Genomic DNA, 23,754 nt, shown 5'->3' with positions numbered 1-23,754 from the left:
GCTCCTCCACATGAGGCGTAGAGGAATCCAAATCCATAAAAGCTGGAAACTCCACTGTCTAACTAAGATGGAACACAGACACTACCTCAGGCAGAAAAGAAGGCACCATGCATAAAAATACCCCCGAATCAGACATCAGTAGGAAGGGATCTGAGCACAACAGCGCCTGCAGCTCCGAAATTCTCCTGGCTAAACAGCCAGCAACCAAGAAAACCACTTTAACTATAGCTCTCTTTAGTGGTTCAAACAGAACCTCACACAATCCTCTAAGGACTAGATTCAGATTCCAAGATGGACAAATGTTCCCACCTGAGGACACAAGTTCTTAGCTCCCTGAAGGAACCATAGAACATCTGGATATGCGGACAGAGGATACCCTTGCACCTTACCCTGGAAACAACTCTATGTCGCTACCTGGACACTCAAGAGAGTTAAATGCCAGTCTCTTGACCAGAACCTTTCTGTAGAAAATCCCTTAAGAACATAAGAAATTGCCATGCTGGGTCAGACCAAGGGTCCATCAAGCCCAGCATCCTGTTTCCAACAGAGGCCAAACCAGGCCACATGAACCTGCCAATTACCCAAACACTAAGAAGATCCCATGCTACTGAAGCAATTAATAGCAGTGGCTATTCCCTAAGTAAACTTGATTAATAGCCATTAATGGACTTATCCTCCAAGAACTTATCCAAACCTTTTTTGAATCCAGCTACACTAACTGCACTAACCACATCCTCTGGCAACAAATTCCAGAGCTTTATTGTGCGTTGAGTGAAAAATAATTTTCTCCGATTAGTCTTAAATGTGCTACTTGCTAACTTCATGGAATGCCCCCTAGTCCTTCTATTATTCGAAAGTGTAAATAACCGAGTCACATCTACTCATTCAAGACCTCTCATGATCTTAAAGACCTCTATCATATCCCCCCTCAGCCGTCTCTTCTCCAAGCTGAACAGCCCTAACCTCTTCAGCCTTTCCTCATTGGGGAGCTGTTCCATTCCCTTTATCATTTTGGTCTGAGCCAACAAACTCAGCAAGACATGTCTGTGAAACAAGAAAAAATCTGAGCAGTCCAAAGTGGCTCTCAATCATATGCAATTTCTCCCTCTTCTAGAAGTGAGAAAGTCAAATCCCCATGAGAATCCTCCAACGTCTCATGATCCACACCCCCTTGAACATTACCAGGGACAGCCTCCCTGTGGCATTTGCCTGCCATGACTGACACATGGGAGGCCCAAGTATGTGATCCCTACTTAGTAGGTTGCTTTGCCTTTGCTGGGCCCCCCCCCCCTGCAGAAAGGTCTGTAGGCCCTGGAAACATTCCAGCCAGGAGGAGGAGGAGGATGGATCTATACCAGAGTCCATAGGCCCAACCTTGCTCTCTCCAACCTCTCGGGGAAGCACCTGCCCTCGGTAACAAGGGAGACCTGTCTATCGCCTCGCCTCCCCCTCCACACCCCCCTCCAGAGACACCATAGGCTGAGGGGATGTCCCAACATGGGCAAAAGTTGTAGTAGTCAAATCGCTTTGAGAGTCTAAACAGCACTTACACAAAACGGAGAAACAGTGAGGACAGAACGGCTATCAGACGACACGCCTCACAGACAGCAAGATGCTTGGACCTGTTTGTCCCCGGCACTTAGCTCTCCTGAACTTCGGCTTTAGGCGGCCTCCCGTGAACCCACCAATGCCACCTGGGCGTTCACGCAGGATGCATGCAAATACGAGCTCGGGACTAGGTCGCGGTCGTTCGCGCACAAGCACATGCGCAAATACACGCTCGTTATAGGCCATGATCGCATGCGCACAAATTAGCTGAGCAAAAAATACGCGCTGAAGGTTAGGTTGCGGTCTTACGCAAACAAGTACCTGCCCACGTACGCTCTCGAGTACCTGCGCAAATATGCGTTCGAGTCTAGGTCGCACACGCACACGCTCAAATCTGGGTCGTGGCCTTACGCGAGCACAGGTCCCAGCACATGCAACCGCCATGCGTTGAGAATGCGTGCGCGCGCGCCTGTGCACGCGAGAAAAGAACCGCTGCAGTGACCTACCACACGGCTAAGTAAGACCTGCCTGCACCTTCAGTGCATTTAGGCCTGGATCCGTTTAACTTCCGGCACTAAAAAAAATCATCGGCTTGAAGAGCTTCTCAACAGCTCAGTCATCTTGACTGGCCAAGAATCCAATGAGACTGGGGCCAAGAGCCAGCATCCCACTACACACGCTTTGCGCATAAGCGAATTAAAACCAGCAGAAGACCTCTACCAGAACCGGAGACTCCTCCTCAGTGCAAGTGCCTCTCTGCGGGACAGGGAACTGCTGGCGATAGCGGAGGAAGGGGGGATTCCCCCGCCTCTCCCGCCGACGCCGCTAGGGAATCGAAAATGGCAGTCGTTTCTGCACCGAGGGGGAAAGCCTCAGCGTTAGACCCCCGTCACCCGTGAGGCTTGTTCTACCGAATGCTTTCGCTGCACACGCACACGCCGTTCCTCTCCGCACCCGCGGCACCACCAGCAGCACCTCAAAGGCAAGCAGGGGAACAGTCCCCTCAGAGCCACGGAGCCAACACCCGGTCTTCCTCTGTGGTCAGAGAAGCTGCTGAAAACCCCCCATCGCTGAGCTCCCCGAGCTGCTGAGGTAGCTTCCCCCCTGGAACCTCGCTGCTGCACAGATTCCTCCCATTCTCTGAGAACAAATAAAGATACATAGTAACCAATACTTTGGTGCAGAGGTTCGGGTTCCAGATCAGAAGAGAGCCAGACTTACAATACCTACTTATTCCCTAGAATAGAACACAGAGCCGCTAACAGAAAAAAAAAAGAAAAATCAGCCAAAGTGAAAAAAAGGGACCGACGAAAAGAAAACAGCCACCCTGAGCCCGTAGCTGCCTCAGCAGCCTCGTGGAGGGGAGGGATCTGGACCACCAGATTTACACCCCACGGAAGAAAGAAGCAATCCTAGAAAAGAGTCCCCAAACCCCAGCTCGTCCGCCTCGAGCAGACAGGGAAGGACCCACTAGGACTCAAAAAACCCCCTGGGAGGAAGGCTCATAAATCCAAAACAGTCTCCTGACTGCAGAACTGCAGATTTTGCACCATCTACCACCTGCTGGAGACAGATAAATACTGAGGGACTGCAGGTGGCATGCTGGGTTATGTACAGAATCAGTGAAACGTTCTCTGTCTCCTTCTGTTGGCAGGGAGGCAAAATCCAGGTGTCTGGAATGACCTGGGTACATACAGGGAAATGCAAAGCGCCAAGTTTTACGCAAGACTGTTCATCTTCTGCTTTCCCCGAGAACGGCTGGACCCGGCTTCCTTAACTGAGGGCCAAAAGGAAGAGAGTGCCTGAGAGGGGCCCTTGAAAAAGTCACCGGGAAGTGAACTTTCACGAACTCTGAGAGTGGCTAGTCCACAGCTCTGTTCAGTTCCAGAAAAATGGCAGAGCTTGCTGTACCAGTCAGAGACAGGGCCGTGGATGTAGAAGTAAAGCGTGAAAGTTAAGAGCTGGAAAGATAACCTGAAGTAAAAAAAAAAAAAAAAAAAGATGGACCAAGTGATTTTGCACATCCGGTCACCAACCTTGAAGAATTTGTCTATCTTACTGAGATTGATTCTCTTCTTGGCATCCAGTTTGTAGATGTTACTGACATTTCCATCCATCAGATAGAGACCGAAACCCATTACCTGGAAAGGAAAAAAAAGGGACACGCCGCTCAGGAACAAGCGTGTGCATGCAGCTGGGGGTGTTAGCTGGCAGCCCACCCCGAACAGAAAGAGGATGACATTCAAACTTCAGGAGTAAGCCAACTAGATCTAGCAAAACTGAAACATTTTCCTATCTGAGTGCCTAAACCTTAGGTGCTATTTCCACTAGGCACCTACATTTATGTCCCTAAAATATTGGCGGGCCAGGGGAGGGGGGGTGTCAAATTGAAGGAGCAATGAAGTTGGGGACTCAGCATGCTATTCACTTCCCTGCCTAAAGTTAGGGAAGTGAATAGCAGACCTCTGCTTAGGTGCCTCAGTTTTAGAATCCTATTTTCAGCCAGCTTAGCCCCCTAAATTCAGCTGAAAATAGGGACCTAACTTTAGGAGTTCGGCATTTGTTTTGCGTGTCAGCCACAAAGTGCTTTGGGGTGGTGTTTACGAGGCTTGTGTCAACAACAAGCTTCTGAAATAATTTTTTCTACAAAATACCCCCCCAAAAAACCTGAGGAGAAGACTGAACTGTAAGCTCAGCATGGTATTTTACTCATTTTTCACACAAACATAAAAATAAAACACATCTCAGCAACCCATAACATAAACAAAAATGACCAGCGCTGGACAGCAGAGATAGAGTTACGATAGCTGCAAGCCAAGAACTGTAGATAAACCAAATGTCAGTAGTGGTTTACCAAATAGTGCAGAGGCGGCACATCCAATGGTTGTCGGAGAATAAGGGAGGGGGGGGGGGGGGGTGCTTCTGATCCCACAGGGATCAGGTGGCAGCATCAGGGCCAGAGGGATAAGCAGTATCGGGTACTGTACAAAGCAGCACCATCCAGCCTCGTCTCGTAATGACAGAAGCGTCACCTGCCAGCTGAAGGACGCAACGCACGCGCTCTTCACAGCCTGAAAGGGAAAGGAATATACTTACTTTCAGTAACATGTGCTTCTCGCTGGGGGTGAGGTACATCTTATTCTCATAGTAATCCACACAGATATTGACGATGTCAGCCAGGAGCTCCTCGTAGCCGGGGATAACCTCTAACTGCTGGTGCAGACACTACAGGACAAGCAGACGCACAAACTGAGCAGGGCACGCGCTGGCCCGCCCACGTTACCCAAACTGTGCCCATCTCGGCAGGAGCTGTTTGGCCATCGCACGTTGTACAAACTGGACTTCACCAATTTTGATGGCAGAGAAATAAGGGGAAAACGGGGAAAATCCCTTGACCAAGATCAGGCCCAGTACAGTGTTGCTCTCGTGGGTCATATTTCCTTCCCAATGTTTCAACAGGCAAACGTTTGCTTTCTGAAATATCTCCGAACAAACCGGAAAATAACGTTCGCTAATGCTACATCTGCCACAAAGCTCCATAACGGCAGACAAACACATTTGAGTGAGTCATGCTTTGTTATGGATTTTCACTTATACGAAGTGGTGTACGACTATAGAATAAGATTACTTGCACGGTACTTCTTTTACATATTTTGAGAGAGAATTTTCACATTTAAGATTTTACTGGGTAAGGTCAAACCGTATGTTGGTTTTGATTCTTTTTATTGGTTGAACTGCTGACCTTGATAAGATGAATTATTTGATTGCTAATATTTTCTGATGTGTTCTTTTATGTAATAATGCATTTTTGTTTTTCACTGCAATTATGTGTCTTGCTCTCAGCAAGTAGTTTTCACAAAGAGGCAAACTAGAAATATCCACAATATTAGAAAGATCACTCAGCTGGCTCAAGCACAACAATCACTATTGGTGACATACACAGATTAAATAAATTCACGTTTCTTCATCAGGGGTGCGAATGATGGCTTCAACCGTTCCAATGTTCACCGTTAACTCATTTAAATAAAATCCAGCTCTTCCTGCAGTATTGACAAAAACCAATGTGCCAGCAAACAGAAATAAGGAGGGGCACTAGAGATAAAAAAAAGTTTATTTTCATCAAAAACCTGTGCCAGTGTCGGGGAAATTCCACGTAACCTGCATCCAGTGACATCGTACCTAGGATAAACCACAACTTCTTTCAGGTAAGTCTTTTTTCTATAACGTCAAGTTTCATTTTGGAAATAAAGTTCAATCTTCCTGCTTTAGAAAAAAAAATCACTTTTACCTGCAAATTTGCAAAACTATTAAAAACATTTTTTTGTTGTTGTCTGCTGAATGTTATTGAAACCGAATGATTATATCTGCCTGCCATGCATTAGACATAAGACACAGAAAAATGAGTGCAGCCCGGGGCAAAATTATGGCGGTCTTTATTTAATACATGTTTTGTGCTTGATCCAGCTGAGTGATTTTTCCTGATTTTGTGGATATTGCTCCCTGCAGCCAGGGCAGTAAAAGTGTGTGATCTGGCTGGATTCTGGAGCAGGGAGCAGACTGAAAAAAAAAAAAAAAAAGAGAGAGAGAGAGAGAGAGAGAGAGAGAGACAGTATCACATGCACACGCGACCCTGGGTTCGGGAAGGAGAGGGGTGAGCGTGCAACACACCTGCGTGATCCTGTTGTGGTTAGCCAGGAACATGGAAAGGTTCTGGGACTCCTGAATGGACTGCGGATCTGCCATCTTCCTCAGAAACTGAGCAGCTCTGGCAGGAGGAGAAAGACAACACATTTCACACTGTGAACAAGCGGTCTCCTAGCGCATCCTCTGCGATGGCCCGCGAGCAGGGTCACAGCCTCCTTTGGGTCACGGGGCGGGTTTCTCGAAAGCACGCGCCGGCTTCTTCAGTCGCTCAATGCGCCTGGCGCTTGGGTGTGGCCGGTAACACATCGAGGTCTTATAAAAAAAAAACTCAGAACCCAGAGGCAGCAAGCGCGATGACCTGTGCTTGAAAACGAAAATCTGAAGGTAACGCTGGGAAGCCTCTTCCCCGAATAATTTCCATCCGGCAAATAACCCAAACCTCAAGCCCACTGACAAATTAGGAATACCATGAAAGATCCCCACTACAACTCAAAAGCTTCTGGTGGGGGGTCCTTAACCCTGTACCACTGCAAAGCATACGGCATCTAGGCAAGCGCTGTGCTTTCTTCTCTAAAGCCAACGGCCTGGACACAGAGCTATCGATGTGTCCTCCAGTGCCTCAGCTTCAGACTGCAGCTAAACAAATCCCAAAGCCTTTCCTCACAGGCTGCTCATCTAGAACCTTCACCAATTAGGTTTACTACAAACGAGCAATGACAAATTAACTCAGCATAATGAGGGTTTTTTTGGTTTGTTTGGCTCGGCAGTTTCTCCCCCCTGCTCCTTTACAACTTTCACATCAATCAGAACCAGCTTCAACCGGGCCAGGGTACTACCATGAACCTTCATCTACATCCACCTAGGGATTCCACACCCCCCCTCCATTTTATAACTCCCCAGTCCCATCTAGCTCAGCCACTGCAGTGATTGTCCTAGGTCAGGGGGCCACAGGGGGCGGATTCTTCTTAGAACCCTTTATCCCCCAAATCTGGCCACTAGAAGTCGCTACAGGGACTCCCTTCCCAGCAGGGGCTGTGAATGCTACCTCCGCAGCATCCCCAGTCCTGGCAAAGCCTGGGGAGCAGAAGCCGGGCAACTCTCCCACCAGGCCCCGAGCAACCGGATCAGCCATCAGCAGATCGATTTAGGCCAGTTCTGGCCAGTGAGCAACAGCATTGACGTGACAGGATCTCGATTAGATGCGCCGCGAGCCCATTCTGTGTCTACAGGGTCTCACAGATGGGTTTTCAAAGGTGATGAGAGAGATACAGAGCCTCGTGGAATTGACACAAGGTTACGTCTTATCAGCATAAGAGGTTCTCACGCACTATCATTAATATATTACAGGTCTATAGGGTAAAACAAATAGTCATAAAAAATAACTTTTGCAGCAATTTACTTCCTACGTCCGTCAGCGACATGGAGGGAAAATATGCAAAGACATTTCTGCAGGTAAAACCACGTTTAACCCACAGAAATGACCTCTTTGATTGCTGCCCGCCCTCAAGGCAGACAGAATCAGGTGCAGTATTCAACCCACATGGTTTGGAGACGTTCCCATGGGCACAGAGTTAAGGTCAGGGGAGGCAACATGTGTGCTTTTTATATTTTCAAAACCAAGCTCATTGCATTGCTCGGAAAAAGTACCTGCAAAACAAACCAAAAAAAAAACCAAAACAAAACCAGGCACTATTCCCAGGGCAATAATCAAAGCAAAACTACCTGCACAATTCTGCTTTATTGCTGCAAACCCCACAGAGCTTTGACCGGTGTGGGGATTTGATTATTGCCCCTGTTATGATGGAGTTGCCAAATATGAGGATCTAAAGCACAAAGTAGTGATTAGAGTCTCTGAAGCATTCCCTAAAATGTCCAGTTACATATATTAATTAATAATAAATAGCGCCATTGGTGCGCTCAGCGTTGCACAAGCATAGTTTAAGGTGCTCGTTGTACGTAACTTAACAATCAACTGCAGCGCAAGAAGGTTACATGGCTTGCTCAAGATCAAACTGGGCAAGCAGACTGGGGCCCTCCAGCCTGTTCTGTCCTCTTCCCGCCATGCTACATTGCTATGCGGTGCTGGTCCGAACAGGAGGAAGGGCCAGGCAGCAGCGACGCCATTCCCGCTCCTCACCTTTTGTAAGCGGAATGGTCGTTTTTGACGCTGCACTTCATGTTCTTCAGCTCATCCAGGACAGCAAACATGTTGATGAACTTCCCCAGGGTCAGGAGGTAAGCCTCGGAGACGAAGTCCTTCCTGCGCTCGGCGTGGCACAGACGCTTCACCTCGTTGCAGAAGCGCTCGATCGCCTTGCGCTGTAGGCCGCCCAACAAACGAACAGGCAAGCAATGAGAACCAGGCTCCCGGGGCATCCGCGGCAAGAGTCAGCAAAAAACACTCCCCAAAAAACCCAGGGTCTGTATCTGTCACCCATTCCCAAGTCTGGCTACTTTCAAACAGCAGCTCTGTGAATCCACTAAAATGAATGGACAGAGCAGCCGACGCTGGCAGACCAAGGCCATTTTTCTTTTTAGTAAAGAAAGAGAAGTATAATCAAATATCAAGCCTAGAGAATGATAACTTATGTATCCTGTCCAATCTGTGCCCTTCCTTCCTGAGGACTTGCTTCCTTAAGAGCTGTCAGCCCTCCCCCGCCTCTTCGCTTGACTTGCCCTCGTTACCTGGAAGTACATAAACTTCATAAGCTTGGTGACCTCTGGCTCCAACACCTCCACTGTCTTCTCGTAAATCTCAACGCGATTTGGTTGTTCGTTGCATTTCACCTGCAATAAAAAGCAAACACACATCTTCCTCAGAAGCTGAAGAGATCCAAGGTCTCTGCAAACGGCGGTGTTCAGAAGCACCGTATAAGGGTTCTCGTCTCACTCCAGATCAACAGAATAGGAGGATCCACACCTGGATTTGCCCCATTGCATGCATGGAGTTCTACTCCTTATTTTCTTAGGGAAATCAATGGGAAAAGCAGAATGACAAATCTATGTATGGAATAGCACAAAACTAAGACTTTTTCCGGCTGACCTGAGGACTTGTGAACCAGCAGCCGAGTTATACCCAAATTCAAGACAAATTACAGCGCTACCAAATGACTCCATGGAAGGAGGGATGATATTTTACGTCAATTTCAAATGGTAGACACGGGGAACTACAAATACCACAATGCATTGGGATGCAAGTTAAAAAACCAGGGCTGGACTAAAGTCTCCCTCCTTGAACTGGGTGACTTGGCAGTTCATCAACCCCTTTCAGACATATCCTACATCGGAGCTGGAGAAAACAAAATGCAACCAATCCTCTTCTACTGCCTATGGCAGGTTTTCTGCTTGAAAAGTGCCACACGCCTATGCTGCTTGTGATTCCCGTTTCAGCCTAAAGTTTGCAAGAAAAGGCTTGGTGATTTAATTAAAGCTGCCACCTCACTCAAGTCAATCCAAAAAAGGCAGAGCCAGGCCTGGTTTTATAGTTCCGATTTCATGAGGAAAAGTAGGACTACAACTCTATATATCAATGGATCGGACTATATGGGCTGAACTGGGTAAAGTGGCAACCTAGATTTGATGCACGAAATAATGCCCTCTGATATTCTGGATACTACATTCTTATGTCTGTCGGGTGACCACAGCAAGAATTCAAAGCGTGTAAGTAGCTGAATGGCATTTTAACGCGTGAAGCATTTGCTAGTGTTTTGCTGACTTTTTTTTTAAAACTTCCTGGGCGGCAAACAGAGATGGCCTTTATTTTCAGAAGAAAGCCCCAGTTTATTTGGATAGAACATTTTAAGAATTTAGATCTTGAATCAAATCAAAGAAATGACTTCCTTTTATAATCAAATTCTGTTAAACTTTGCATGTGTGCTATCAGAAGGCAAGTTAGTGCTGTGCTGGAAGTCATTTTGTTAATTTATAGGAAGCTGCTAAAAGCTTATTAAGATGTTTTTTTCTTCTTACATAGTATTTTTTTTACATTTATAATATACTTCTACTTTCTCTAATTTTGATTGTATGGTGTTATATAGTTATTTTAGGTTGTATAAACTGTGTCGTATTTACTATTTTTAAATGTTCTTATATTTTGATACTTTTATAATAATGGGCTGTATTATGTTTTTACTTATTTTTTTGACATTGTTATTGATATTTTGCCAACCTTTAAGTACCCGATGTACCAATGCCCTCAGGAACTTGTTTAAAGATTTCACGAGGCATCTGCGTTTCACTAGTGCTATGGTTTTTGGGATAAGGTGGAATGAGAAAAAGGGATTTTTACATTTCAAAATGTAACACTGAAGGGTAACTTTCAAAAACACTTACGTGCATAAATGATCATTTTGAAAATTACCTCAGGGGTTGTACATGTAGAAGTACACACGGAAGAGATTTCGTGTTGACTTTTACGCATACTTGAAGGAGGAGTTCCTGTGGGCAGGGGAATCCTTTAGGTGCACACTTCCGAGGTTCAGAAGTATGCACATAAATTGCACGTGGGCACTTTTGTGCTTGCTCCCAAGCGGACATAAATGCGTGCGTATATGTCGTGCAAGGGCATGTGCTAATTTTCAAAGCAGACTTACACGTGTAACTAAGCATTGAAAATAAGGACTGAAGTCTGCATGTATCTGCAAGCCGTGAGCTGTTATACAAATTACCCTCATTGTCTACTATAATAACATTAGAATTTTTGGGAGTCACATAAGGCAGCGCATTTTCCCTCCGTTAATACTACTGTGGTGAAAGACAAACTTCACCTTGAGAAACAAGGATGCTTCTTTAGAAATAATATTTCATTGTCACAATTATCACAGAAGGGTTCTCTAGTTTACTAACTGACTGAAGTCATGGATTGTAACAGGGGCTGGGTTCCTGCACTACTTTTTCTGACATACCTGATGCCCCTGACATTTGTCATTTTGACTTTCCTTGCTTCGGAGTCTAATTTACAGAAAACAAAAAAAACAACTGCTACTGATAGGCTGAATAGAGGAACATAGATTCTCCTTTGTGGATCTTGAGGACAAGTCTGCTACTGGCACTCTAGGAGGATATAGCGTACATCAGTTAAGAGCGACATGGGGCCCATGGACATGATGCCAGGCTCCTCCCTCTCACCTGTGGAATGGCTCGGGAGCAGCTTCTCCAGGTGTACAGCATGACGGCATACTCATGGCCTTCCTCCAACATTTCATTCTGAAACAGATATCACACGCACAGTGACGAGGCGAATTACGCGACACGATGCATTCGTGAGCTAGAACATGGACCTGCATGTTACCAGGCAGAAAATGTGGAAATGAAAAAGCTCAGGAAAAAAAAAACGAAAAAAGATAAGATAAGGGGATCCTGCAGTTATAACGCATCCAGATTCTCCTCTAAATTCTCCCTACTTAATGGTTTATGGAGCTGGGGACTTCTTAACAAACTTACAATGGGGCAAGTTGAGAATGAGAGGGCAATGTAGTCTGAAAAATATGTCTGGTTTTCTTTTTTGATGTTTAATCTAAGGCAAGATCCAGCATTCATATTATTTAAGGTGTATTAGTTTCATTCTTCCTATGGGGCGGCGGTGGAGGGAGATGAGGCAGTGGGGGATACATTAAATCTTTTTCGTTATAGTCTGGTTCTCAGGGGTTTGAGTTACTATTGGAAAAGTGAGACAAAAATCAAATGAATAAAAAAAAACCCTAACAAAACAACAAAATAATAACTCCCGGGAAGCTGGGAACGCAGAAGATTAATTACTGGAGGAGCTGGGAAGTGCTTACCATGCTGGAGTGTACTGTTGCCTGTTCTATGTATCTGGCAATTCCCGTCACAAAGGCATTCCTGTCTTCAAAGTTAGTGTCAAAATTAGCCTGAAAAGAAACAATTGTTCAAATGTTGGAATCTCATCTTTATAAATAAGGATAAGTACTGAATGCCGATTCCAACCCCCAGACTAAGAGAGACTTGCGCTGCCCCTCCATGAAAGAGTAATTCTTAAGCACTGACAGACATCGTTCTGATGTCTGAGACACTCTCGAGTCTCGCTTTGATAAATTGAGAATAGTCCGACTTGCTAGAACTGGCCCTCTGTACATAAGAGCACTGCAAAGTCCGCCACGCTGAAGCAATACAACAGAACCGAACTCTTGGACAGCCTGTGACGAAAGGCTGCGTTCCAACTACCTATTATTGTGAGTTGTGAGAATTAAAGAGACTCATTGCCAAGCCTAAAGTCTGGATCCCTGATCAAATCGGAGAATCCTAAAAGGAAAAAGTGGGACACAGGAACACAGACGGCAGAGCCAGAGAGTGTAACCACCAAATGCATTCATCAAGCCAACGCAGATGGCTTACAGAGCCACATAAACGCAAACTTGTCAGTGAGCTTGGACTAAGTGATCTTATGCAAATGTAACAAAATTAGACCCCGGTATTGCACTAGTACAGTCTCTCCGCTCACTCATTTGATATTGAGAAATTGTACTTCTATTAGTCTCAAGACATGTATTTGTATATCAGTGCCACCTTCAATTTACCAGAATCAGAATTTAACTTTTTCCTCTGCCTGACTGCGTAGGAACGAAAAAATAAAGTGGCTTTTTTTTTTTTTTGGTCAGTTAGGTTCACTCTGCAGTAACTGAGGCTTACAAAAACATACTTGCAAAAATAATTTCCCACTGGATCTGCGATAAGGTACCAGTCTGTGATGCACTAAAATTCCATAGGCCCAAGAAGCAACAAAGCAGACTCTGCTCCCAAACCATCAGGCCAAGAACCATCTATATTTAAAAGTATTTAATGATCCATTCCTTTGGCAGTTTTTATTCTTTCTTTGTGATACACAGCATGTGAGTAAAGGAACCAGCACTTCACATTTGGACACAAAAATCTCCTAATATTGCAAACCTTTCTAACACAAAGTCTGCTTAATTAACACGTCAATCAGCTGTCTCTGGTTAGCAGTACTTTAGAGATGTAACTTAGAAACAGGGAAAAGAAGGCCAAAGAGACATTATCCAGGTGGCATGTGTCAGTACTATGGAATTAACCTGCAAACAATACAGTTCAGGATCTGCAAATAAAACTATGTTGAATCAATAGTAAATACCATTTTAAGGTCAATAATCTTCTCATTTGTGTATCATGATACATTCTACAAGTAGAATGCACTCAGCTGACAACACACACATCAAAAACGTTTTTGTATCACTCTCCCAAGACAAGGTTTGTGACTGATGGTTTGAGCTTCAAGGTATACTGAGGAACTAACATATGATATTCAAGAGGAAGGAGATTATAAGTGGAAGAATCTTCATGGCTCCTTTAAGTTCTATCATACCTGATACATGATGGAGGATGGCGGAGGCTCAATGCATGGCTGCTGGTCAGGTAGTGGCAACTCCTCCAACAAGTCCACATTGGACAGGGCATCTTCAAGCGTCACGTGAGTCGTCATGGCTTCTGATCTTCCTTACTGCCCGTCACACTTATCTAGAAAAAAGAAACTGAAATGCAAGAGAAAGCATTTAATGGCTTTCATGTAGAATCTAGACAACTAAATTAAATTTAAAATTGGAATGAACATTTTAAAATTAATTAACAATCAGTCCTGCCCATGGGCTATCGCCATCTTGAAATTTTACCAACCCTCAACATCTCTGCGCTCATCTCAGCGGGCCCTACTAGACGTTCCATCCCCTCGAGTTGCACGTTTACATCTTACTCAAGAGTGCTCATGCTCAATTGCTGGCCCGGTATCCTGGAATACCCTTCCTTTTGAGATTCGTCAATGTGACTCAGTTAAGAGCTTTAGAGGGCTCCTTAAGACATTTTTTGTTTAAGCTTTGTTATTAATGACTCACATTTTATTGTAAATTGTTTTATATTATTTTACTGTTTTATTTGGAATTTTATTATGCTCTTATGTATTGATTTCTATTTATTCTATTTTTAGTCAAGATTTGTTTTATCTTTATTATGTCTATTATGTTCATCGCCTAGACCAATTTTTGAGTTAGGAGATTCATAAATTTAATAAATGTAACTAGAAATTACTGGGAGCCCTACAGACTAACTGGTCCACATGTGGTACTTATTGGAGAAGTCCTTCAGGAGAGGAGGGAAAAGGGAATTACAACACAAATATTCAGACATCTCAAAAGGTATAAAGAACACAAATTACTACCAGCACTTTTGAGTGGAAAGCATGTTCTGTAATGCAGTTTCTTTCAACCACTGAGCATGGCAGACTGGTGGGCAATCAGACCCAATCAAGTGTGTCACAGATAGGCCACCACTGTCTGATATTCGGGTTGAGACCAGCGGCTGGACTCTGCTCCCAGCACCATACAGCAAAAAAAAAAAAAAAAAGACTCCTGCAGTCGTTTTTAAACGTGCAGGAGCTACCTACGGAGCACACGTGTAAACCGGCATCCCTCTTCCATCTAGCAACACGAGCCCCAATGTGGGAATGAACAGTCAGCATGCAGGGCACAGATAGCCAGGCCCTGCTTGGTCCAGCACACGCACACTGCAAATAGCACCTTTTCGTCTTCCCCCCTCCCACTCTCTGTCTTATTCCTCAGACTGAGTGAGACGGGGAGTGGGTGAAGTGAGCATTGGATGTGACTCACTAAGTGCTGGGCGCAGCAGTTACAGAGGAGCTCCAACGGTCCAGGTCTGGCACATTATAATGCAGCTTTTGTCCTGATGACTTTTATGTATTGTTTCTTGGGGTTTTTTTGTACGTAATCATGTTCCCCGCCCCAAACCTTGGAGGGTTACAAATAATTTTAAATAAATAAGTAAATAAATAAATAACTGAACCAGCTGCATTCACCGAATGGTTTCTGCTTTTTCCTGCACATAGAGGGAGAAAGGATGAGTTCACATGTGTGGCGAGGAGGAAGAGGAGTCCACAGGCAGCGAGGAGCAGAAGAAGCAAAAAGCAAAAATGATTGAGGAGGGGGGCTCCAGGGCGAGACTCCTCCATGTGCAACAAGAGAGTCAAATTGTGGCTGCAGCCCAAGGAAACTGTTACTGAAAAACTCAGACTTAGAGATGGTGAAAGAAATTCATTGGTGATGACAGAAGGAAGAGAACCAGCAGCAGTTCTCTGCACACTGTGTGCATGCATCTCTGTCTCTCTCTGCATGGATATAAATAAATGAGAGCGCATCCGCTTAAAGCTGGTCACGTAGGGGGGTCCACCAGAGTCTTCTGCCGGGACACGGATGTGTCAGTTAACTTCGAACGCCACCGGAAAGCTGCTTCACTGTGATGGATCCATGTATGTCTCTGTTCTCCCCTCTCCCATTGCTTTCCAAAATCTGGAAGACAGACTGATGGGGCTTTCAGTGCTCCCATAGCTTTTCTTCTGGCAATATAAGTCCTCTCCACGTTCACCCTGCATGCTGGTGGGCCACACAACATTTTTGACAACGGAGGCATGTCTTAGGCTTGAAAAGGTTGGGAAACGCTGCTATAAATCGCAAAAAAAGTGCAATCACATTTCACTGGAAAGGAAGTTCCAGCACAAGCAGACTCAGGAGTCACATAAGGAAACATTTTCTTCACAGAAAGGGTGGTAGATGCACAAAAACCTCCCAGTGGAGGTGGTTTTTGCATTCAGAAAAGCTTGGAATGAGCACAGGGCATTCTCATTTGTTGGGAAGGTAAGGACAGCGCTCAAACAGGGTCTGCGGTATCGCAATAGGGAGGAAAAATGCAGACTAGATGAGTATTTCCTGTCATCGTCTACTCTTCCATACAGTCTCCTGGTTCTGAGCCTTCCAAGAAAGCGAGGGACCGAGATATAACATCCTGCGAACCTCTGTAACCCACGGTTGTTTGCCAGGCAGTATCCAAGCCTCCTCTACAGACTGAGACATATTAAGCCATATCTAAGGAATTAACGGATGCAGTAACTATGGAAGAGATGGGAAAAGCAAAGCAAGCCAAGAGGAATACAGGGAAGGAAAATAATTTCCAGCGCACCAGCTCAAATGGGAAGGTGAAACGCATACAATAAGCAAGGAAGCAAAAACCATGCTCTTCAATCCTACCAAAACTCTTCTCTCCTCCTTATCTGATCAAGGTCGTTTTCAATAGGGTAGGCACCAGGCCCTTGCTCCATCTTTCCTCAAAGTATTGACCCGATTGGTAAATTTTGATGGAAGCTATCATGCCTCTGGACCGGCAGCGAATTGAACGAGCCTCTAGGTAATATTTTGCACGAGTTGAAGAGCGCTAAAAAAAACCCCCCAAACCCAAAACAATAATATGGCTGAGCAAAGATGAAACGTTTATTAGGCTAACAAATATTTTAGGAGGCAAACTTTCCAGACTTCTGAAGCCCTTTTGCTAAGATACTAAGTTTTAGGACATTTCCTTTTGAAGGTGCCTTAGAAGTCAGGAAAGACTACAGCTTAAAATATTTGTTGGCCTATATACTCTATTTTTTTTAACATTTTATTTTTGGTGGGCTTTCTACAGGAGGTCTAATGTCTGGCCTCTAGGTTTTACATTTCTGTATCCCGGCTTTGGACACACTCCACGAGCCATAAACCACAGAAAAGCCACGTACAACTCCAGCATCCCTCGACTCTTGAACCCTAGACTTCCACACAGCCCAACTGCTTACGTCTCTCTGACTTTAGGAACAAAACGGCAACACAAGAAAGCGTCTTACCTGCCTACAACTTCTGCAGCCGTTAGTCCATTAAAGCTCACTGGCTCGTTAGTTAACAAAACCCCCTTCCTGTTACACTGCAGTCACAAACCACCACTCCGTAAACCAGACAGACGGCTGCAAGGAGAGCAGACTTTTTTCTGTCGCAAGATGATCAACAGGTGACATCTGGTACAAGCACAGCAGGGGGCCCCGGCTACGATGTCCTTCTCCACTCCTTTCCTCTTTTGACGCATACAACAGCAGGCCCACCCTCCTCGGCATCTCTTCTGACTTTTGCAAACTCTTTCCCACGAGCACCAACAGCTTTTGTCACAAGCAACAACTTACTACTAAGTCCCCTCCCTCTCAATCTAACTTCACGCGGGGAAATATGGGAACAGCCCACGACATCTAAAACGGGGTTCTGCAAAAAGACTGTGTCCTGAAGCCTCTTCTCTCTAAGTGTGCAGAATTTCAGGTTATCACATCCGAGCAGGGGCGAGTACCTGCAAAACCGCGGGGATGTGAAATATACTCTAAACCCTGATCTCAGACGTGCTGCTGGCAAATCTGTGAAGTTTTCTAGTGTAAACCTAACTTGGGCAACTTTCAAAGGCATTTAGCAGAGTGTTTTCCATTTAGGGTCCTATTTACTAAGCATTTTTCCCATAGAAACAAAATGAAAGAAAACCTTTGGCCGATAGGCTCCTTAAACAGGTATTTACCCCGGTATAATGGCCTGGCTGAAAAGTGTTCCCCTCCGAGTGGGTCTCTATACCTGTCTAGTTTGACCAGATAGGTATATTTACTCTTCACAAAAAAGGGGCCAACCAAGGGGTGAGAATTGGTTGGGGGAGGAACGCAAATCATGTAGATTTAATTAAATAATCTATGTTCAGCTGTCCGCAGCACAAGGAAGTGCAAAACATATGGAGAGTTTTGTACCCTGCATATTTTTAAGAAATGTTCAAGGAGAATTTGGCTACTTTCCCTTTAAAAAATTAACTACCAGGTCTGCAGGTGCAAAGGGACCTATAAACCTTGCACCCCCCATGGGCTGTCGATATGAACAAGTTTCCACAGAGCTGGCCGCATTTTTCTCTCCTAAGCACGAATTCCCCCACTGCTCACATTACTCCAGCTGACCTGAGAGCGGAGCGCAGTTAATGTTTACAACATTCCACCAGCGCCAAACAGAACCGACCCCCCCCCCCCCCCCCTCTGGGAAGTGCAGATGGCGGCCACTGTTGAACATTAACCTATGGCCCTGTGCCCGCTAGCCGGTGAACCGAACCCGCTGCCCTGAGACCAGAGTCGGAAGGCTACATGGAAACTCCACTCATACCGCCTTTTGATCTGAGCTTGAGGGAAAACCTGACGAGTCAGGGTTTCCTGTCAGACAACGCTACTGTTGAAGAATTGGTTAACAATGCAATAAGTTTTCACCGTCATCCCTGACTGGCCATATAAAGGCAGCGCAACATAAGAACATAAGAAATTGCCATACTGCGTCAGACCAAGGGTCCATCAAGCCCAGCATCCTGTTTCCAACAGTGCCCAATCCAGGCCACAAGTACCTGGCAAGTACCCAAACATTAAATAGACCTCAAGCCACTACTGCTTATTAATTAATAGCAGTTTATGGATTTTTCCTCTAGGAACTTATCCAAACTTTTTTTAATCCCAGTTACACTAACTGCTGAAACCACATTCCCTTGGCAATGAATTCCAGAGTTTAACTGTGCTCTGAGTGAAAAGAATATTCTTTGATTTGTTTTAAATGAGCTACTTGCTAACTTCATGAAGTGCTCCCTTGTCCTTCTATTATCTGAGAGAGTAAATAACCGACTAACATTAACCCGTTCAAGTCCTTTCATGATTTTGTAGACCTCTTTTATATCCCCCCTCAGCTGTCTCTTCTCCAAACTGAACAGCCTTAATATGTTTAGCCTTTCCTCATAGGGGAGCCGTTCCATCCCCTTTAGCATTTTGGTCACCCTTCTCTGCATTTTCTGCAGTACAACTCTATCTTTTTTGAGATGCGGCGACCAGAATTGCACACAGTATTCAAGGTGCGGTCTCTCTCTGGAGCAATACAGAGGCATTATGACATCCATCATTCATTCATTTTCTCCTACCTGTTCTCTTTGATGATGTCATAACTAGGAGACTGTATCACCATGGAAACAAGTGATGTCAGGCACTGAACTATGACCACATTAAATTTTCATCTTTTTTGAATTATAGGCTCAGATGTTCTCATCATTTTTCCCCAGAGACACAAAATAGGGAAAAACCCCTTAAGTACATCTGACCCTGTGTTGTAGAACAACTGTGGGCCTTAAAAATAATTTTACCTTTGCAAATGGATAAAAGCACTATACATACAACAATGCTCAATCTATTTTCCAGAACACCTTAATATGCACTTGAATAATTACCATTTTTAGACATTTGAATTGTTAAGGGAAGGTTGTGTTCTATCATTTATCGCAAGCCGATTGATCAACAATAATTTGCTGAGATTTGATTTCATTCACGTAAACTTGAGATGGGGTTCCCGATTAGTCTATTTTTGAGACTTGGACAATTAGTTTCAGATCCTAAGGAATTCAAAGTCCAGGCGAAAACATTGGTACAAAAGGTTTTTGGACAGAGGAGATCCCACAACACCTGTAACAGGAGCTTTTAAGTGGGCCCTTTTCCTGCAAAAAGCAAGTCACTATTAGCATGCAAATAACCCCAAGAGATGCAACGTGTCAACAGCAGCAACAGCGGCTGTCATCCATAAACGTTTGGCCCATCCTGCCTCTCCTGGCAACATTTAAAAAAGATGCCATGCTTTGCATATACAAGGGGACACAAAATTAAGGACTACATTACCAGTTTGGGTTCCCCCTGTTGCATGGTTACAAGCAAGACAAAACACAAAGGCCATAATATATGTGGCCATTGTTCCCACTGCATCCTTGCAGTGTGTAGTGCAGGGTTCAAATTAAAGGGACACACAGACTGTGTGTCTATACTCCCACCCCCTCCCCAACCTGAGCTATATATCATGACCCCTAGTTCTACAGCTTCCTTACTATTGAAAAAAGGCTCATTTCTCATGTTTTTTAAATACCTATCAAGTATGTAAAAGTCTAAATCATCTCCTTGGTCTCTCCTCTCCTCTGGGGTATACATATTTAGGTCCTGAAGTCTCATCTGCTGTGTATTTTGGTGTAGACCCGGTACCATTTCAGTTGCCTGTCTCAGGACTGCTTCTATCCCTCTTTTTGTTTTTTTTTTGAGACGCAGCCTCCAGAATCGAACCGAGAAGTCCAAGTGAAGCCTCACTAGTGACCTGTACAGGGGGCATCATCACTTCCTCTTTCCCGCTGGTTATGCCTTTCTCCGCGCGGCCCGGCATCTCTCCGCCCCCCCCCCCCGGTGAGCGCCTTCGGATCAGACGCAAAACAATCTGCGGCTCATCCTTCAGCCCTGCACTTTAAAACGAGTTGAAATGCAGCTCGAATTGCTACCGGGGGGGGGGTCAAAAGAACCGGCAGTTCCCTTTCCGAAACGTAAATAAGCCCACACAGGGAGCCATCTCCAGGGCCAGATTCACACAACAGCACAAGCAGGGAGAAAACCCTAAAGCCTCTATTAGTCCACATCAGCAAGCAATTCTCAGGTCTCCTCGAGGCTGAAGGCACGGAAGGTGAACCGCACCGTGCTTCTTAACCGTGAAGGGGAAACATTGCACATCGAGACAGGAAATGCATCCGGTAGGTACCTCACATGAACACAATCTAATGCACGAAGCATTTTTTTTCTTTAACTCCTTGTCCTCCCTCTGAGCTTATCATTCGTAACTTTTATTAATGCCTTTTTGTTCTTTTCCGAGGCCCAGTCAGAGACTTGCCCAGCAAAGTTGTGCATTCCCTCAACAGTAATGCCCCCTCTTCTCTTCTGTATTTGCCATCCGCCGAGACCTAAAAAAAATATCTCTCCAAATGTTTGAAACTTATTTCTAGACGTCTGCCATGAAAATAACTGTGGGGCCTGCTGGAGAATTTTCTCAGCTGATTCCGTATTTCTAGACGGCCCAGAAAACGATTCCTTCCGCGTGCGCCGGGGGTGTGCACCAAGCAGACGGCCAACTCCAACGCACGCCTACATTGTATAATGTGTACGCAGCCAAGCCTGTTCATCATTACTGCTTATATCCAATGAAGATCACAGTTGGTGCAAATGCCTCAAATGATAGAGAGTGGTGCGTGTTAGGGCCGAAATCTGGTTATGGAAAGATGATTCTCAATCCAGTTTAATCCTCAAAGGAAATAACAATATTGTTTTAAAGGTCTTATGCACCCTGCCGCTACTGAAAGAATTGGTAATGGACTGTTTAGCATCCTGATCCATAAGGCCTCTGTTTTGGAAGGGCTGAGTTATGGTTTTGTTAACCATAAGAACATAAGAATTGCTGGGCTGGGCCAGAGCAAGGTCCAACAAGCCCAGCATCCACAGTGGCCTATCCAGGTCGCAAGTACCTGGCAGATCCCACAAAGCACATCCGATGCCTGATACTCCCAGGGATAGCAATCAGAAGCTGCTGAAATTAAACCAATGGCTAGCATTGTAAGGTCTCATGTAAGCTGCTAGCAGAATATTATCTGCATTCACCCCAGCCACGTATCTATGGCTGTTCTATGCATGGTTTCATTTCATCCAGTGCTCTCTATTTCTATATCTGTTCTTGGTCTGGATTTAGTTTTATTCTGCAATTAACTCACAGAATCTTCTCACTTCTGCATTTTTGCCAGACAGATGAATATCCATTCTAAAAAAAAAAAAAGTGTGAATGAACTGAAACATGGAGGTATACTTCCTGCTTTTTTAAAAAATTATTATTATTTCCTAGTTCATTTTGGGCTGAACACTGTTTTCCATCATCTACTACCTACTCCAAAAGAGAGTAAAACTAGGCTAAAATTAAATGACACTTATTGCTTTCCAATATCCCGACAAAGTCATCGGAATATTTCTACATATTTGGGGGGGGGGGGTTCCCCTTGTATCACAAAATTAAAAGCCTGCTAAATTCCCCATGAGTTGGGCGATGCTGCCTGAACTTTTATGTAATTCTCTTTACCTAGGCAGTTCTATTTCATTGGCAAAAAGAATAGAGTTAATCCCATGAAAAAAATATCGCAAGTAGAATATTCTTCTCAAGCAAATCAAAATAACTTTTTTGTGTTTAGTGTCCTATCCACACAAAATATTCAGAGCATCCTGACAGGAATATATATTTTTCTGGATCAATATATATATACCCAGGATTAACAATGTTGGGTGCCATTGTGGAATCCATGGAGGAGTAGCCTAGTGGTTAAAGAAGTGGGATGGGAATCAGGGTTCAAATCCCAGAAATGCCTCTTGTGACCTTGGACAAGTCCTTTCACCTTCTATTGCCTCTGGCACTAACTTAGATTGTGAGCCCTCTGTATATAGGGAAATAGCTACAGTTCCTGGATTTAATCTACTCTGAAGTGTCCTGAAAAATGAATATAAAAAAATAAATATACATTACATGATTCCTCCACCTGTACCTCTCTAAATATACATTACATGATTCCTCCACCTGTACCTCTCTAAATATACATTACATGATTCCTCCACCTGTACCTCTCTAAATATACATTACATGATTCCTCCACCTGTACCTCTATAAATATACATTACATGATTCCTCCACCTGTACCTCTATATACAAAAAATGACATCGCCTTGTACCCGTACAAATGGAGTCTGGAAAAGCTCAGTGACACACAGCGTTGGGGGCAGACACTCTGTTAGGAACTGGTCCTTTCTGCAACTGTTGTATCTTATTTTATTGAAAAGAATCATAGTCGAAGACATTTGGGGGTTTTTTGTTTTTTTTTTGTTATTGACCATGCTCAATACGACTCCAGGGGCAGAAACAGAGACTGTGTGGATTCCTGACTTAATATAGTAGGAGGATCAATGTACTGCATGTAAGAATCACTATTCAGAAAAAGACAAGACCCATTATGATAGTAACATCATTGTTCATTTATAATACTTGTTTTCTGGACTTAGCATTTGATATTCACTTTGTAATTCTAAATCACATATTTACACATAATTTGCCAGTGTATTGTTCTCTTTTTTCTTCACTTGTAGATAAGTCACTTTTTTGAAATGGTTACATATCATTTGGCTATATTTATTCTTTTTAATACACTTTTATAGCTTTCATATAGTTTCTGTACTATTGATTGGGCAATGTAACTCCAAAAAATTGAAAGGGAGTTGGTGATTTGCTTTGACATGTACCTGATCTGACTTTATGTGGATCTTCCATACACATGCACGTTTTTTGAAGAAACTCCCCTGTAAAAAATATTTTTGCTTTTTGAAATATGGCTGCATTGACGCTTCACTGAAATGTCTGTCATTCTTTTTGTCTATTTTTATTGTTTCTATGGTTGCGAGGTAGTGAGTGCTGCCAGTTTAATACTGGCCAGTTAATTTATGATGTTCTCTCGTAAATGTAAAAGGTGGTTGCCCGATTTAATAGTTTTCTTCCTTCAGCCTCTTATAGGCATTGTCATCTGATTCAAAAACAGAACAGGAGACTTCTTAATATAACGACTGAGTCTCCTGCAGTAATTTCACACTGACAGGAAATTCAGTCTGCCTGACAGCTTATTATTATTATTATTTTTATTTTTTTTACTGAACAGACAGAGGAAATGTGCATTAGCCATGGGTTCATGAGAGCAGGGTCCTGTTATATGAAGGTGATCAGATACCTCCATATCAGAAGGGACAGGCAGAGTCAGTCCTTAGGACTATCCCAGAAGATCTTATGGACTTGTTAA

General features: G+C 44.2%; 1 protein-coding gene across 4 annotated transcripts in view; it reads right to left on the bottom strand.

Annotated features, from left to right (window-relative positions):
• Positions 1-23,754, bottom strand: part of CYFIP2 (cytoplasmic FMR1 interacting protein 2) — a 77,617-nt gene that overhangs the window by 48,448 nt on the left and 5,415 nt on the right. For 3 of the 4 annotated variants that reach the window (XM_029583619.1, XM_029583618.1, XM_029583617.1), the window contains exons 2-9: positions 13,532-13,697; positions 11,973-12,062; positions 11,320-11,397; positions 8,878-8,979; positions 8,330-8,511; positions 6,217-6,313; positions 4,645-4,773; positions 3,585-3,689 (exon numbers count right to left, since the gene is read on the bottom strand). In XM_029583619.1, coding sequence (XP_029439479.1) covers positions 3,585-3,689; positions 4,645-4,773; positions 6,217-6,313; positions 8,330-8,511; positions 8,878-8,979; positions 11,320-11,397; positions 11,973-12,062; positions 13,532-13,648 — 900 coding nt within the window. In that variant the 5' untranslated portion in view covers positions 13,649-13,697. Of the gene's footprint in view, positions 1-3,584; positions 3,690-4,644; positions 4,774-6,216; positions 6,314-8,329; positions 8,512-8,877; positions 8,980-11,319; positions 11,398-11,972; positions 12,063-13,531; positions 13,698-23,754 lie in introns of those variants that run through there. The other variant, XM_029583620.1, reaches the window with a different exon arrangement.

This window comes from Rhinatrema bivittatum, chromosome 18 (assembly GCF_901001135.1).
Source record: "Rhinatrema bivittatum chromosome 18, aRhiBiv1.1, whole genome shotgun sequence".
NCBI classification, from domain to species: Eukaryota; Metazoa; Chordata; class Amphibia; order Gymnophiona; family Rhinatrematidae; genus Rhinatrema; species Rhinatrema bivittatum.
The sequence above is the reverse complement of the archived record's forward strand: the minus strand, read 5'-3'. Positions and strand labels throughout refer to the sequence as shown.